This window comes from Salvelinus alpinus, chromosome 1 (assembly GCF_045679555.1).
Source record: "Salvelinus alpinus chromosome 1, SLU_Salpinus.1, whole genome shotgun sequence".
Classification (NCBI taxonomy): Eukaryota; Metazoa; Chordata; class Actinopteri; order Salmoniformes; family Salmonidae; genus Salvelinus; species Salvelinus alpinus.
The window spans coordinates 94,604,651-94,623,439 of NC_092086.1; the positions used below are offsets into that span (position 1 = coordinate 94,604,651).

The window sequence follows — 18,789 nt, forward strand, 5'->3', positions numbered from 1 at the left end:
AAAAGCCTTTATGAAATCGGACACTGTGGTTGGATTAACGAGAAGTTTATCTTTAAAATGGTGTCTAATACTTGTATGTTTGAGAAATTTGAATTATGAGATTTCTGTTGTTTGAATTTGGCGCCCTGCAATTTCATTGGCTGTTGGCGAGGCTAGCGGAACCCCGTTCCCAGACAGGTTAAATAAAGGTTAAATAAAATAAAAAATCTACTCCGATTGCAGAGTACGGGTAAGGTAGTCTAGCTAGCTACATTTTCAGATATTACACATTTTAAATTTTGACAGAAAGTTGTTTTCATTTCAAGTTAAAGTGTACTGTTAGCTAGCTAGCTAACGTTAGCTGGCTGGCTCACTAGCTAACGTTACGTGTATGATCTTATTATTGTATGATCTTTAGCTAGCTAACATTGAACCTGGTTGGTTAGGTACCTGCAGATTCATGCAGGGTAGTAACGTCATGAGTTGGGATTATGGTTAATTGTTTACGTATCTAGCTACATGTCTTAAGAAAAGACTCCACTATGCAAGTATCCATTTCAATAGAATGTTACTGCGACAACTGTTGATAGACGTAGCTGGTAAATTCTCTCTGGCTATCTACTCCGATTTCAGAGCACTCTCATCTGAGTGTGCAAAGCACAGAATAACTGACAAATTTACAAAAGCTCAACACCCGTTGAATATGGCCGGTGTAACTAAACGTTGGCAAAAAAGCATAAATTGTTGCCAGCAGCACAGTTGCAGTCCCCAACGCTCTGGATAACATAAAAACAGCCTAACCAGCTCTGCTAGGGCGTGTAAAATGGTCAGTGAGCTGTTCTCTCATTTGTGTCTTGAAATAGCTAGCAAGCTAGCCAATGTTAGCTTGGTGCTTGACTGTTGTTGTTAGGACAGAACACTTGGATCAACCCTTAAAGAGATGGGTGGGGATAAAGCTTAAGGGGGTGTGAACGATGCTGAATGGGTGTAGACAAAGAAAAGCTCTCCAGTAGGTACCAAAATATTAAAAGGCCATTTTCTCAAAAATGAGGTTACAAGTTTATCAACTTTCAAAGCATAATTACTTTCCCATTGTTCCTCAAATGCAGTGCGTGATATATCATTTTGTAGCTCTGTGTCTCTGCTTTTATCCAATGTAAAAAACACAATTTCAAATTTTGCTACATAAGAGACCGAATCAAGGCGGTCGGTCACAAATGGTAGTAAGACAAAGGAAGTCTCTCACTATTGTTTTGCTCTGAATCAGAAAAATGGCCAGGCCGGGTGTTTATCCATCACTGTCTTCATTTGAAGGGCATTTGGCAGCTCAAAGGCAAACACGTAACACACTGACTGAGAGCAGCTCGGCTCCCATCCCTATCTCCTTCACAGACACACACAGACAGAGCAGAAGTGCAATGCAGTCAAAGAGAGAGAGAGAGAGAGGAGGAAAACGCAGCAACTCGTCATCTCAAATCAGACCTCACAATAGGTTCTGTCACTAAACATCACAATTCACTCAAACCCATACAGCACTTTCACTAGTTCACATTCTGCTCACTGAGAGGCGCTTTACCAGACACATTGACAGCAGGCAACACACACACACGTTTACACACACACACGTTTATGCGTGCAGATTTAGTCATTTATTTAACCCTTATTTTACCAGGTAAGTTGACTGAGAACACATTCTCATTTACAGCAACAACCTGGGTAAACGCACACTGGCATACATGCATGAAAATGCACACACACACAAATGTACGAAACACACACACACAGACTAGCACAAAAAAAGCTATTCAACATTTACGCATCACATGAGTTGCTCGATCCTTAGTAAAGCTCTACATCTGCTTACGTGGTTGGGCAACACTTCCACAGAGAGGACTGGTCCAATGCTGAGTAGATAGTGTTAGTGAGAGAAGCTGGCTAGTGTGAGAGACAGAGGGGAAGTGTCTGGGCTCAGTGTTGTGTATATGAGGAGGACAGGAAATGCCTGTCAGCAGCTGTAGGACATACACTTCCCTCTAAGAGCAGAGGAGAGAAGAGGAGAGGAGGAGAGTAGGGAGGGAAATTCTAACAAGTAGCAAACTTGCAAGCTACCGGAACGGGTGGAGGGATAGCTAACTGACCTGGTTCAAATCAAATCAAATGTTATTTGAAATGCTTACTTACTAGCCCTTTCCCAACAATTCAGAGATAAAAAGTAAGACAAACATTTTAATAAACAATTACGAGACTATTTACAAGGAGTACCTGTACCGAGTCAATGTGCAGGGGTAGGAAGTAGTTGAGGTAATATGTACATGTAGGTACGGGTAAAAGTGACTAGGCAATCAGGATAGATAATAAACAGAGTAACAGCAGCATAGAGTGTGTGTGTGTGTGTGTGTGTGTGTGTGTGTGTGTGTGTGTGTGTGTGTGTGTGTGTGTGTGTGTGTGTGTGTGTGTGTGTGTGTGTGTGTGTGTGTGTTGGAGTGTCAGTGTGTGTGGGTAGAGTCTAGTGAGTGTGCATAGAGCCGGTTCATCTCTTCAATCTAAGCCTACAAGAAAATGTGTGCTCTCAGGCCTGGAGGGAAGCTAAAGTCATTCCGCTACCCAAGAATAGCAAAGCACCATTTCCTGGCTCAAACAGCCGACCAAGCAGCCTGTTACCAACCCTTACACTATGCCCAAACCGGACGTGCGCGTGCATCCGTGTGCCCCATCGTGCGCAAATTGATTTTGTCCCCCCACACCAAACGCGATCACGACACGCAGGTTGAAATATCAAAACAAACTCTGAACCAATTATATTAATTTGGGGACAGGTCGAAAAGCATTAAACATTTATGGCAATTTAGCTAGCTTGCAGTTGCTAGCTAATTTGTCCTATTTAGATAGCTAGCTTGCTGTTGCTAGGTAATTTGTCCTGGGATATACACATTGACTTGTTATTTTACCTGAAATGCACAAGGTCCTCTACTCTGACAATTAATTCACACAAAAAAAAGGTCAACCGAATCGTTTCTAGTCATTTCTCCTCCTTCCGGGCTTTTTCTTCTTTGGACTTTATATGGCGATTGGCATCTAACTTTCATAAGGTGTATTACCACAACCGACCTCCGTTCATCTTTCAATCACCCACGTGGGTATAACCAATGAGGAGATGGCACGTGGGCATATGCTTCTAAAAGCCAATGAGGAGATGGGAGAGGCAGGACTTGCAACGCGTTCTGCGTCACAAATAGAAGCAACTTCTATTTTAGCTCCTGGCAATGCAGACGCTCATTGGCATGTGGTAAACATGTTAGTAAACTTTTGGAAAAAATTGTGTTCGACCAGATACAATGCTATTTAACAGTAAGCAACATTTTCAGTACGCTTATAGGGAAGGGCATTCAACACGTACGGCACTTACACAAATTAATGATGATTGGCTAAGAGAAATTGATAATAAAAAGTCGGTGCGAGCTGTTTTGTTAGACTTCAGTGCAGCTTTTGACATTATCGATCATAACGTATGTGTTATGGCTGTATAACCTGCTATATTGTGGATCGAGAGATACCGTCTAACAGAACACAGAGGGTATTCTTTATTTGAAGCCTCTCCAACATAATACAGATAAAGTCAGACATTCCTCAGGGCAGCTAGTGAAATCACTGCAACACTTAACAAAGAGCTGCAGTCAGTTTCAGAATGGGTGGCAAGAAATAAATTTGTCCTACATATTTCGAAAACTAAAATCATTGACTAAACCCTAAACCTCAACTAAATATTGTAATGAATAATGTGGAAATTGAGGAGACTAAACTGCTTGGAGTAACCCTGGATTGTAAACTGTCATGGTCAAAACATAATGATACAACCATAGCTAAAATGGGGAGAGGTCTATAATAAAGCGCTTCTCTGCCTTCTTAACAATGCTATCACCAAGGCAGGTCCTACAGGCCCTAGTTTTGTCGCACCTGGACTACTGTCTAATAGCACAATTGGCCCAGAACAGGGCAGCACGGCTGGCCCTTAAACGTACACAGAGGGCTAACATTAATAATATGCATGTCAATCTCTCCTGGCTCTAAGTAGAGGAGAGATTGACTTCATCACTACTTGTATTTGTGAGTAGTATTGACATGTTGAATGCACCGAGCTGTCTGTTTAAACTACTAGCACACAGCTCAGACACCCATGCATACCCCACAAGACATGTCACCAGTCCCCAAGTCTAGAACAGACTATGGGAGGCGCACAGCACTACATAGAGCCATTACTACATGCAACTCTATTCCACGTCAAGTAACTTATGCAAGCAGTAGAATCAGATTTATAAAACAGAAAAAAATAGACCTTATGGTACAGCAGGGACTATGAAGAGACACACACATACACACACACACATGATAACATACGCACTATACACACATGTACACATGGATTTTATGTTGTAGATATGTGGTAGTAGAGTAGCGGCCTGAGAGTACACACTTCAATTGTTGTGAAATCTGTTGTGAATGTATTGTAATGTTTTAAATATTGTATAACTGCCTTCATTTTGCTGGACCACATAAAGAGTAGCTGTTGTCTTGGCAGGAACTAATGAGGATCTATAATAAATACAAATACTAGAGAGTCAGTGCAAACAAAAAGGGGGTCAATGCAAATAGTCGTGGTAGCCATTTGATCAACTGTTCAGCAGTCTGCTGGCTTGGGAGTAGAAGCTGTTCATGAGCCTTTTGGTTTGGTACCGCTGTCCGGTACCGGACTTGCCGTACGGTAGCAGAGAGAACAGTCTATGATTTAGGTGGCTGGAGTCTTTGACAATTTTTAGGGCTTCCTCTGACATGCCCTGGTATAGAGGTCCTGGACGGCAAGGAGCTTGGCCCAAGTGATGTACTGGGCCATATGCACTACCTTCTGTAGCACCTTACGGTCGGATGCCAAGCAGATCATACCAAGCGGTGATCCAGCTAGTCAAGATGCTCTCAACGGTGCAGCCGGAAACTTTTTGAGGATCTGAGGCCTATACCAAATCTTTTCAGCCTCCTGAGGGGGAAGAGATGTTTTCGTGCCCTCTTCAAGACTGTGTTGGTGTGTTTGGACCATGATAGGTCCTTAGTGATGTGGACACTGAGGAACTTGAAGCTTTTGACCCGCTCCACTACAGCCTTGTTGGGTTAACTCACAATGTAATGCGTAAAGCCGCAACAAGCTTTTCTTCCACTACACAACGACCCGTCGATGTGAATGGGGGCGTGCTCGGCCCTCTGTTTCCTGTAGTCCACGATCAGCTCTTTTGTGTTGCTGACGTTGAGGGAGAGGTTGATGTCATGGCACCACACTGACAGGTCTCTGACCTCCTCCCTATAGGCTCTCATCATGGTCGGTGATCAGGCCTACCACCGTCGTTTTGTCTGCAAACTTAATGATGGTGTCGTGGGTGAACAGGGAGTACAGGAGAGGACTAAGCACGCACCCCCTCAATGGCTGCACTACTGTGGCCTTTATAGTTTCCATACTATTATCACATCATCATTGCTACACATCACTGTTTTAGTGTCTTTTAGCTTGCTATTGGTTAGTGGTTAGTGGTCCTGGCTGGCGCTGTGGAGGTCAAAATCAAATCAGATCACATTTTATTTGTCACATGCGCCGAATAGAACAGGTGTAGTAGACCTTACCGTGAAATGCTTACTCACAAGCCCTTAACCAACAATGCAGTTCAAGAAATAGAGTTAATATAATATTTACTAAATAAACAAAAGTAAAAACATCTAATCAATCAAAAAGTAACACAAAAAATGTATGTAACGATAACGAGGCTATATACAGGGCACAGTGTCTGGTGGTGCTATTGTAATTCAGGGAAGGAGAGGGAGACAGTCTGTCTTTGGAAAGTCCTCTGCTTTAGAGAAGCCTCCCCCTAATCCCAGATAAAGAGCAGATAAGAGAGAGATAAAGACAGCACTGCTCCTGGGCCTTATCTCTGCTGTTATCTCCCAGCGCAGCGACCGGTAGGTAGCACTAGAGCCAGGCAGCAGGTAGGCAGCACCCTCGGCTGGCTCCATAACCCCCTACAGACACCCAGAGAGGAAGAGCCCAAGTGTGTTCCTAAACAACACCCACCACCACCTGTAACATCAGTCACACCTCATCCAGGTCGTAGGTTTTAAATACCACTATATTGATTTTTAAAGGATGTTTTCCAGTGCTTGGACAAGCACTGTAACAAGCTGGCACCATGTGAAATGAATCACCCTTGTGTTGTTTACAAGGGAAACTGCCACAGAAATGTACTATTTTCTGTCACATGAATACACATAAAAGAAAAACACAGGGGAGGGTAATATATGGATGGTGGACTTACCTCTATGTCTGTTAGTAGTTTTATCAAACATAAGCATGGCGTCTTCTACCTGAAAGACCAAAGAGGAAAACAGACATTAGTCTAAAGGAAGATAGGAGAGACATGGAAAAGAAATACAATGGTGATGACCTCTGTACTGTGGAAAAGATGCAAAGATGCTGACAAGTAAAAGAGGGTAAATAGTGTGTATCCTTCAATGGGGGACAATGGACAGTCTTCCTCATAGACAGTTAGAGCCAACCAGGCAGAGACACCTCACTGCACCAACCAACCCCAGCCTCCTCTGCTCTGCAACCAGGCAGCAACATGATCCATGATGATATCAACTCTCATCATGCTGGTCAATAAAGCCACACAGAGAGACACAGACGGCAAATGTTTATTCTCACACATCTCACGACAGATTGTAAAACAGAAATCTGTTCCCTATAATTCAGAAGAAGTGCTTAAAAACAGATTTAGGCCCACTCATTTTCATTGTGGTTTCTCGTTGAGAGAACAATAAAAAAGCGAGATGGGGGAAAAAATTGGAGGAGAAAAAAAACTGCACCAGACAAAACCACAGAGGGGGAGATAAGAAATCTCAATGTCACTGTGCACCACACATTCCCTGGTTACGGTCGCTAGGTAACGTGTGGTGTGGAGAGGAGCAGGCTGGGTCCTGGGGAGGCAGTGCGGTGTGGTCCGGTGGGTGGTGAGTTCAGGGGGGCGAGGCGCGGTGGGAGGGAGGGTGGCAGGGCTGGCTGGTAGAGGAGGGCCATGGGGAGTGAGGGAGGAGATGGGAAGAGACAGGAGCAGGGGGATCTGATAGAACTGTCTGACTGGATAAAGAGGAGCTCTGCCAGGCCATGCCACACTGCTGCAGCCACCCTACTGCAACGCTGCCACCCTGCCGCAGGATGTAGGCACTAGTCTACTCTAGAGCTCTACCACACACCTGCCAGTGCTGTTGTACTATAACCACCTCCAAATGGGCATGGACCTAAACCACCTGCTTATACGGCCGGGTGGGAAAAAAGACAATTGGATGATATATGTCCTCTAGGATTTCCTCTTTACACTCCTATAGTTATCCAATTCCCTAGAACACATTTCCGATGAAGAATACAGCTTACTGTACAGTGGTAAATAGTAGTATGTTTCCCTGAGGCTGACATATAATGTCTAGTACAAACGGCCAGTGGCAACACTAGCACATCTTTGTAAAATAAATTGGCCTATAGGCCACCAATGCTGTGTATTATAGGCCTCCCACATTCAGTGATGTTAAGATATCCGTGTGTCTGTCTGTCTGTTATTATGACACCTCAGTGGGAGGACAGGTTTGTCAGGCAGCCTATTCAACGCAGGACACAAGTTCAGTGGTGATGGAGTGTTTCACAGTGCGTGCACATCATGAGAGGGTCACACTCCAGCGGTCCGACCGACGCTCGTTGCATTCTCTCTCTCTCCTCTCCCCAAGTCTATAGAAGCATCTCCTCTGCTTCAGGGCTTTTCAATGCAGCCATTCAGGCAGAGCACAACTCTGTGGCTCCATCTGATAGAAGGTTAAGGACCTCTTCACTGCTCACACAAAACCCCTCCACACAGAGGTGAAGCCCAGTCTCACTCTAGGGAAGGAGAAATCTCTCTCTTTCTCTCTCTCTACCATCCTCCTCCCTTCTCTCACTCTTTCCTTTCTCCTGGCTGGGTGCAAAGAAAGGTTCAGAGGATAATGGCTGTCTTATCACTATGTAAAAGGGGAGTGGGGACTCCAGCGGAGTGGCTGGCCTTTTGTGACAATGAAGAAAAGCGCCCCAGTCTATTTCTTCAGTGTGTGGTACGTTAGCTATAGACTGGAGCACTGCAGTCCTCTGGCTTTGTGTCCACCAAGAAAGAGCACCACGCTCTACAAAGGCAGTCTGGGGCCAAGAAGCAAAATCAGTTCACCGTTAATAAATAAAGCTCATGACAAAATGCGTTCATTGAATTACCGCTACACAAACACACTTTACAAGAGAGCGTACACACATGGCTGTTGCGCTAACAACTACCTGGCAGCTTGTAGCAGCCAGTTAGAATGAGGCAGTGCAGGCCAGGTGAAACACGTACAGCCAGTGACACCATCACTTCCCACCAAGCAGAACATAAAATGCCAACCGTTACCAGCTTGTATCTAAGTTGGATATCGAGCTTGTGCTAGCTAGGGTGATTTGCTAAATACCTGCAGAGGTTGAACCTGAGGACAAGGCGGGTTGAGAGTGTATGAGAATGCAGATTGACTCAGGTGGAGGAGATTTGCAGTCAAAGCAGGAAAAAAACAAAGGGAAGGTAATCAAACCCTTGTTTAGATCCCAGGACCCCTGGGGGAAGGCTAATCCTGTTTCTGTCAGATAATATGATGCTAAACGTCCACTCCTGGACAACCTTTCCACTCGGGCCAATAAATCAACCAAATCCATACGTAAGACAAACATGACAGAAACGCCCAGACGGTCAGGAATTCAAATGGGCTGCTGTTTGAATTATTTATCAGAGAACAGAAGCATCAATAAGCAAAGAGACATGTAGTGTTTTTGGGCTGAAAAAGCGGCAGCGATAGGGGGAGATTTAAGAGCTAAGGAAATGCACTATGACAGCAGTTTAGATCAGCAGCAATCCCCCTATTATTTCCATTCAGCACACAACAGCGAGGCATCAGAGGTTTCCCTGGGATCCGGGACTAACACCACCATAGTTCACATCCACTGGGACTGGAACACACTGAAGTCTCTGTTGCAACACAATAGGGGAATGATTTTTATGTGACTATTTTGAATCCCTTCTGGTCTACGTCAATGCCCAGTCAGGCCAGAGAAAAGAGAGGGAAAGACGATCCCTAAAAGGAATCCAAGAAAATATTTTCTTGTTTCATGAAAGTTGCTGTGTTTTGCTGTGTTTTATTAGTCATGAGGGGCAAGCAGAGTGCAGACTACTGATGCTCTGGGTCACAGAAGGGTCACGGAGGGAAGATAACTGAACACGCTGTCAATGACGTTGACGGACTATGGGTCTTCTTTCTAATTACATTATTTTACAATGCTCTAAATTAACAAAGCGGCGATAGCTGCTTCAATGACAATGGACAAACTAATGACAACCCTCTCAATTATTTATTTTACAGAGAAAATATATATCATTGTCTCTCAGCTTTTGTCCCTGCAATGTGCAGCATGTACACTCCAGTGGTTTTACTAATAGTGCTATAACAAGGAGCAGCAGGCCAAACTTAACTTCCAGGAAACCGTTGTAATTAAACAGCAGTGAGGGAGGTGACAGAGACACACAACATCCTGTTTCCGTTGACACCCCCTCCTCCCCCTCAGTACAGGGACACCATGAAGACAGCAGGGTTGTCTCATAGCAACCAGGCATTTGGTCGTGTCAACGGAAACAGGAGAGCAGACCAACATAACTTTACTCCACTCAGGCAGCAAAGCCGCCCACTGTGTCCCTGAACAGAGCAGAGCAGACACTAGAGTAGGAGTGGTCATGGTGCGTCCAACCCACATAGAACTACTGGTATGCAAGGCTACACGAGGGACCTGAACCAGTGCTGCTTTGTCCCACACCTCGACCCCTTTCACCTCACTGCAGTCCATTGTCCCACACCTCGACCCCTTTCACCTCACTGCAGTCCATTGTCCCACACCTCGACCCCTTTCACCTCACTGCAGTCCATTGTCCCACACCTCGACCCCTTTCACCTCACTGCAGTCCATTGTCCCACACCTCGACCCCTTTCACCTCACTGCTGTCCAATGTCCCACACATCGACCCCTTTAACCTCACTGCAGTTCATTGTCCCACACCTCAACCGCTATCACCCCACTGCAGTCCATTGTCCCACACCTCGACCCCTTTAACCTCACTGCAGTCCATTGTCCCACACCTAGACCCTTTTCACCTCACTGCAGTCCATTGTCCCACACCTCAACCGCTATCACCACACTGCAGTCCATTGTCCCACACCTCGACCCCTTTAACCTTACTGCAGTCCATTGTCCCACACCTAGACCCTTTTCACCTCACTGCAGTCCATTGTCCCACACCTCAACCGCTATCACCCCACTGCAGTCCATTGTCCCACACCTCGACCCCTTTAACCTTACTGCAGTCCATTGTCCCACACCTAGACCCTTTTCACCTCACTGCAGTCCATTGACCCACACCTCAACCCCATTCACACTTACCTGGTCATGATGACACACATCGGTGTATCTGTCATATATCTGTACTTCATTAAATTTTTTATTTCACCTTTATTTAACCAGGTAGTCCAGTTGAGAACAAGTTCTCATTTACAACTGCGACCTGGCCAAGATAAAGCAAAGCAGTGCGACAAAAACAACAACACAGAGTTACACATAAACAAACGTAGTCAATAACACAATAGAAAAGAAAAATCTTTGTACAGTGTGTGCAAATGTAGAAGAGTAGGGAGGTAGGCAATAAATAGGCTATAGAGGCGAAATAATTAAAATTTACCATTAATACTGGAGTGATAGATGTGCAGATGATGATGTACAAGTAGAGATACTGGGGTGCAAAAGAGCAAGAGGATAAGTAATAATATGGGGATGAGGTAGTTGGGTATGCTATTTACAGATTGGCTGTGTACAGGTACAGTGATCGGTAAGGTGCTCTGACAACTGATGCTGAAAGTTAGATAGGGAGATATAAGACCCCAGCTTCAGTGATTTTTGCAATTCATTCCAGTCATTGGCAGCAGAGAACTGGAAGGAAAGGCGGCCAAAGTAAGTGTTGGCTTTGGGGATGACAAGTGCAATATACCTGCTGGAGCGCGTGTTATTGGTGGGTGTTGCTACGGTGACAAGTGAGCTGAGATAAGGCGGGGCTTTAACGAGGATAGACTTATAGATGACCTGGAACCAGTGGGTTTGGCGACGGATATGTAGTGAGGGCCAGCCAACGAGAGCATACAGGTCGCAGTGTGGGTAGTATCTGGGGATTTGGTGAGAAAACGGACGACACTGTGATAGACAACATAGAGTGCTGGGGGCTATTTTGAAAATGATATTGCCGAAGTCAAGGATCGGTAGGATAGTCAGTTTTCCGAGGCTATGTTTGGCAGCATGAGTGAAGGAGGCTTTGTTGCGAAATAGGAAGCCGATTCTAGATTTAATTTTGGATTGGAGATGCTTAATGTGAGTCTAGAAGGAGAGTAGGTATTTGTAGTTGTCCACATATTCTAAGTCAGAACCGTCCGTAGTGATGCTAGACGGGCGGGCAGGTGCGGGCAGCGATTGGTGGAAGAGCATGCATTTAGTTTTACTTGCATTTAAGAGCAGTTGGAGGCCACGGAAGAAGAGTTGTATGGCATTGAAGCTCGTCTGGAGGTTTGTTAACACAGTGTCCAAAGAAGGCCCAGAAGTATACCGAATGGTGTCGTCTGCGTAGAGGTGGATCAGAGAATCACCAGCAGCAAGAGCGAAATCATTGATGTATACAGAGAAAAGAGTCGGCCCGAGAATTGAACCCTGTGGCACCCCCATAGAGACTGCCAGAGGTCCGGATAACAGGCCCTCCGAATTGACACACTTAACTCTATCTGAGAAGTAGTTGGCGAACCAGGTGAGGCAGTCATTTGAGAAGCCAAGGCTATTGAGTCTGCCGATAAGACTGCAGTGATTGACAGAGTCGAAAGCCTTGGCCAGGTCAATGAAGACAGCTGCACAGTACAACCCGGAAGCCAGCCGCACCAATGTGTCGGAGGAAACACCGTACACCTGGTGACCTGGTGAGCATGCACTGCGCCCGGCCCACCACAGGAGTCGCTAGTGAGACAAGGACATCTCTGCCGGGCAAACCCTTCCTAACCCGGACGATGCTGGGCCAATTGTGCGTCACCCCATGGACCTCCCGGTCGCAGCCAGACAGAGCCTGGGCTCGAACACAGAATCTCTGGTGGCACAGCTAGCACTGCGATGCAGTGCCTTAGAACACTGCGCCACCCGGGAGGCCACTCGTTTGGGACCTTGAGCATGGCTGAGATGCACCCATGACCAGCTCGGAAACCAGATTGCATAGTGGAGAACGTACGGTGGGATTCGAAATGGTCGGTGATCTGTTTGTTAACTTGACTTTCGAAGATTTTAGAAAGGCAGGGCAGGATGGATATAGGTCTATAACAGTTTGGGTCTAGAGTGTCTCCCCCTTTGAAGAGGGGGATGACAGCGGCAGCTTTCCAATCTTTGGGGATTTGAGACGATACGAAAGAGAGGTTGAATATGCTGGTAATAGGGGTTGCAACAATTTCGGCAAATCATTTTAGAAAGAGAGGGTCCAGATTGTCTAGCCCAGCTGATTTGTAGGGATCCATAATTTGCAGCTCTTTCAGAACATCAGCTGTCTGGATTTGGGTGAAGGAGAAGCAGGGGGGGGGGGGGGGTGATGACAGTGTTTCCTATCCTCAGTGCAGTGGGCAGCTGGGAGGAGTTCCTCTTATTCTTCATGGACTTTACAGTGTCCCAAAACTTTTTGGAATTAGTGCTACAGGAAGCACATTTCTGTTTGAAAAAGCTAGCCTTAGCTTTGCTAACTGACTGAGTATATTGGTTCCTGACTTCCCTGAAAAGTTGCATATCGCGGGGGCTATTCGATGCTAATGCAAAACGCCACAGGATGTTTTTGTGCTGGTCAAGGGCAGTCAAGTCTGGGGTGAACCAAGGGCTATATCTGTTCTTTGTTCTACATTTTTTGCATGGGGCAGAATACCCGGGCCAGGTCGATTAGAAAGGCCTGCTTGCTGAAGTGTTTTAGGGAGCTTTTGACAGTGATGAGGGGTGGTTATTTGACCGCGGACCCATTACGCACACAGGCAATGAGGCAGTGATCACTGAGATCCTGGTTGAAGACAGCAGAGGTGTATTTAGAGGGCAAGTTGGCAAGGATGATATCTAAGAGGGTGCCCATGGTTACGGATTTAGGGTTGTACCTGGTAGGTTCCTTGATAATTTGTGTGAGATTGAGGGCATCTAGCTTAGATTGTAGGACGGCCGGGGTGTTAAGCATGTCCCAGTTTAGGTCACCTAACAGTACGAATTCTGAAGATAGATGGGGGGCGATCAATTCACATATGGTGTCCAGGGCAAAGTTGGGGGCTGAAGGGGGTCTATAACAAGCAGCAACGATGAGAGACTTGTTTCTGAAAAGGCACATTTTTAAAAGTAGAAACTCAAATTGTTTGGGCACAGACCTGGATAGTATGACAGAACTCTGTAGGCTATCTCTGCAGTAGATTGCAACTCCGCCCCCTTTGGCAGTTCTATCTTGTCGGAAAATGTTATAGTTGGGAATGGAAATTTCAGGATTTTTGGTGGCCTTCCGAAGCCAGGATTCAGACACGGCTAGGACATCAGTGTTGGAGGAGTGTGCTAAAGCAGTGAATAAAACAAACTTAGGGAGGAGGCTTCTAATGTTAACATGCATGAAACCAAGGCTTTTACAGTTACAGAAGTCAACAAATGAGTGCGCCTGGGGAATGGGAGTGATGCAGGGGGCTGCAGGGCCTGGGTTAACCGCTACATCACCAGAGGAACAGAGGAGGAGTAGGATGAGAGTACGGCTAAAGGCTAAAAGAGCTGGTCATCTAGTGCGTTCGGAACAGAGAGTAAAAGGAGCAGGTTTCTGGGCGCGGAACAATAGATTCAAGGCATAATGTACAGACAAGGTTATGGTAGGATGTGAGTACAGTGGAGGTAAGCCTAGGAATTGAGTGATGATGAGAGAGGTTTCGTCTCTAGAGATACCATTTAAGCCAGGTGAGGTCACCGCATGTGTGGGGGGTGGAACACAAGGGCTAAGGCATATTGAGCAGGGCTGGAGGCTCTACAGTGAAATAAGACAAAAATCACTAACCAAAACAGCAGTAGACAAGGCATAATGACATTAGGGAGAGGCATGTGTATCCGAATGATCATAGGGTCCAATGAGTTGCTAGGCGAGCTGGAGGCATTCAGACAGCTAGCAGGCCGGGGCTAGCAGGCTAGCAGATGGGCTTCAGGGGAACGTCGCAACGGAAGAGCCTGTTGAAACCCCCTCGGACGGTTACGTCGGCAGACCAGTCGCGATGGATCGGCGGGGCTCACCAAAGGGTCCAGGCCAATTAGCAAAAGAGGTATTGAAGCCCAGGAATTGTCTGATGGATCTCTTCGGCTAGCCGGGAGATGGGCCTAGCTCGAGGCTAGCTCTAGGCTAATTGGTGTTTGCTTCGGGACAGAGACATTAGCCACTCGGATAAGTAGCCACTCGTATAGCAGCTGCGATGATCCGGAGTAAAGGTTCAGAGCTTCCGGTAGGAATCCGGAGATGTGGTAGAGAAAAAGCAGTCCGATATGCTCTGGGTTGATATCACGCTGTGCAGACTGACAGGAATTGACTGGCCTGAGGCTGGCAGATGTCCGAGTTAATGGTGATGACCGCTAGCAGTGGCTAACTGACTACTAGCTAGTAGCTCGTTAATAACCTCTTGACGCTAGGGGTCAAATTTTTTTTATTTTAAATAACGTTCCCAAGGTAAACGGACTATTTCTCAGGTCCAGATCGTAAAATATGCATATAATTTACAGATTAGGATAGAAAACACTCCAAAGTTTCCAAAACTGTCAAAATATTGTCTGTGAGTATAACAAAAATGATTCTGCAGGCAAAAACCTGAGAAAATCTAACCGGGAAGTGATATTTAAAAAAAAGAAAATCTGTGTTTCCTGGCTTGTCTTTCTTCCATTTAAAGGGGTATCAAACAGATTCCTTTTCCAATTGCTTCCTCAGGCTGTGACCAGGCTTTAGACATAGTTTCAGGCTTTTATTTTGAAAAATGAGCTAGATTTTTCAGGTGTCCTCTGAATAGTTCCTGCGCGCGAGAGGGGAGTTCTCCATTTTCTTTTTCTCTCTTATTGAATAGGTTACGGTCCGGTTGAAATATTATCGATTATGTTTGTTAAAAACAACCTGAGGATTGATTATAAAAAACATTTGACATGTTTCTACGACCATTACGGATACTTTTTGGAATGTTCGTCGAACGGACTGAGGCTTTGGTTTTCTGAACATAACGCGCAACCCAAAAGGTGTTTTTTTCTTATAAAAGTAATATTTATCGAACAAAAATAACATTTGTTGTGGAACTGGGAGTCTCGTGAATGCAAACATCCGAAGATTATCAAAGGTGAGCGATTCATTTTATTGCTTTTCTGACTTTCGTGACCAAGCTAACCAAGTTAATATAAGGCTAACTGTTCTAGCATTGATTGATACACTCACAAAAGCTTAGATTGCTTTCGTTGCAAAGCATATTATCAAAATCTGACACGATAGGTGGATTAACAACAAGCTAAGCTGTATTTTGGTATATTTCACTTGTGATTGCATGATTATAAATATTTTTAGTAATATTTTTGAGTCTGGGAATTTTCTTCTGCCTTTCAGCACCGGAACGAGGCTGTAGTTTTCTGAACATAACGCGCAACCCAAATGGCGTTTTTTTGTTATAAAAGTAATATTTATAGGACAAAAATAACATTTATTGTGTAACTGGGAGTCTCGTGAGTGCAAACATCTGAAGATTATCAAAGGTAAGCGATTCATTTTATTGCTTTTCTGACTTTCGTAAACATGCTAATTTGGGGCAAGCTGTTCTAGCATTGATTGATACACTCACAAAAGCTTGGATTTCTTTCTCTGTAAAGCATATTTTCAAAATCTGACACGATAGGTGGATTAACAACAAGCTAAGCTGTGTTTTTGTATATTTCACTTGTGATTGCATGATTATAAATATTTTTTGTAATATTTTGCGCCCTGCAATTCAGCGGTTGTTTAGGAAAATGATCCCGTAAAAGGGATCCGTGCGCAGAGAAGTTAACTGGCTAGCTTCTGAAGGGGGTTCCGGTTCTAAAGTATAAAAAATAGCAGATCCATACCACATTGGGTGAGGTGGGTTGCAGGAGAGTGTGTTCAGTCCATAGATGGAAATTGAGATTAAAAATAGAAAAAAATATATACAAAATATATACGAAGAAAAACGATATATACACAGGACGGGACAAGACAAACAAAACAGACATCCGACTGCTACGCCATCTTGGAAAAAGCATGATATAAGCATGATATTCCTTTATAATGCTAAAACTGAGTGTTGTGAGCAAGGCAAACGGGTATCAGGTGCATATAAAGCTGTGCTTTCATCAAAGGGACAATGAATTGCCTAATGAGTGATAGTGGACTTGAGAGGGCTAAGTAATGAGCTGTATTACTAAGACAAAGGATAGAAAAGACAGCCTAAAATATTCAGTCAACCTTAATTATTCAACCAGAATCATACAGTATATAATTATACAGTATAGGCTATATGTCAACACTAAGGCTATGTCAGAAACTTTTTTTCATGTTGACATTAACAAAATGGCTCGAGAAAAACACTTGAGGAAGAAAATTCCTCAAATCTGTCAGAATTAAATATTCATGAGGTCCCCCACTCAGTACCCAAAGAGGTCGCTATGGCGAAGCGAACTGATGCATATTCTAACAGGGACCTTTGTGTGTCATATAACGCCCCCGAACACCACGGCGATGGACTCAACAGATCCTCCTGCAGCACCGAGCAAAACCATCAGCACGACAAATATGCACAATTAGAGAGGGAGTCACAGAAGGGCGAGTATGACCAATGGACTGACAGAGAGAGCAGTAAGGCAGGCTGCATTACTACTATGATGGAGAATTGTCTTCACTGTCCTCCTATAGCCTAGCCCTGGCTCATTCAGACTTGTGTGATGGTGGCTGGCCTTGGGTTGGGAGAGGAGTAGTCCATACAGTTACTTAAGTATGAGAGGAATAGTCCATACAGTTAGCTAAGTATGACAGGTATAGTCCATACAGTTAGCTAAGTATGATAGGAATAGTCCATACAGTTAGCTAAGTATGACAGGAATAGTCCATACAGTTAGCTAAGTATGACAGGAATAGTCCATACAGTTAGCTAAGTATGACAGGAATAGTCCATACAGTTAGCTAAGTATGACAGGAATAGTCCATACAGTTAGCTAAATATGACAGGAATAGTCCATAAAGTTAGCTAAGTATGACAGGAATAGTCCATACAGTTAGCTAAGTATGATAGGAATAGTCCATACAGTTAGCTAAGTATGACAGGAATAGTCCATACAGTTAGCTAAGTATGACAGGAATAGTCCATACAGTTAGCTAAGTATGACAGGAATAGTCCATACAGTTAGCTAAGTATGACAGGTATAGTCCATACAGTTAGCTAAGTATGATAGGAATAGTCCATACAGTTAGCTAAGTATGACAGGAATAGTCCATACAGTTAGCTAAGTATGACAGGAATAGTCCATACAGTTAGCTAAGTATGACAGGAATAGTCCATACAGTTAGCTAAGTATGACAGGAATAGTCCATACAGTTAGCTAAATATGACAGGAATAGTCCATAAAGTTAGCTAAGTATGACAGGAATAGTCCATACAGTTAGCTAAGTATGATAGGAATAGTCCATACAGTTAGCTAAGTATGAGAGGAATAGTCCATACAGTTAGCTAAGTATGACAGGAATAGTCCATACAGTTAGCTAAATATGACAGGAATAGTCCATACAGTTAGCTAAGTATGACAGGAATAGTCCCTACAGTTAGCTAAGTATGATAGGAATAGTCCATACAGTTAGCTAAGTATGAGAGAATAGTCCATACAGTTAGCTAAGAATGCAAGGAGGGAGAACTAGACTAGGCCCCGTCCATCAATCCCTCTCTCTGTTCCTGTGCCAGGCTGCAGGGAACTGCCCATTACAGAGTCATTTTATTAATAGGGCTTCAGCGCGACAGCCAGCCCGTTCCCCCTCCACCACACTCGAGCAGAGAGCCTCCTATTCTCTCTTCTCCTCTCCTCTTTCTGTCAGAATGGAGTATGCCTGCGAGCCACCTCCAAGTAACAGCCGATCGAGCCCTGGCCCTCTCGTGTGAGGAAGAACCAGAAAGGTTGGGAAATATTGTGCTTTCCAGCTCAAATAGTAATTGGAAAGGTGAGAAATCCCTGTGCCCTGGAGGTAACAGTTTAACATGGAGGACTTACTTAAAGTTATGCTTTTTTCCCCCTGCAAAGGCAAGGCAATCAGCTTTCTCTTTTAGCAGACATATGAATTTCACGCCAGTCTCAAAACGGCCCCCATCCTCTTCCCTCTTCCTCTCCCTCTCTCTCGTATGCATGCTTGTGTATATGGCAATTATATTAATCAGTAGAAAAGGCGGTTTGTAAATGTGATAATTGGTATGTAAATAAAATCCTCCTGACACTGGCAGGCCCACAATCATGTTAATTTAAAATAAATATAAATATGCCAGTTTTCATTTAGACCGAGAGCAACAGCAGGCAACAACATGTTCAGGAGATGACAACCAAGGTTG

General features: G+C 44.5%; 1 protein-coding gene across 17 annotated transcripts in view; it reads right to left on the reverse strand.

Moving 5' to 3' along the window:
* The window catches only part of LOC139535283 (RNA-binding protein Musashi homolog 2), a 355,126-nt gene that overhangs the window by 165,564 nt on the left and 170,773 nt on the right, over window positions 1–18,789 (reverse strand). For all 17 annotated transcript variants that reach the window (XR_011667097.1, XR_011667098.1, XM_071334639.1 and 14 more), the window contains one exon: window positions 6,330–6,378. Coding sequence is in view for 15 of the 17 variants with exons in the window: in XM_071334639.1 (XP_071190740.1) it covers window positions 6,330–6,378 (49 nt within the window). In the remaining 2 variants the exon portion in view is untranslated. The remainder of the gene's footprint in view (window positions 1–6,329; window positions 6,379–18,789) is intronic.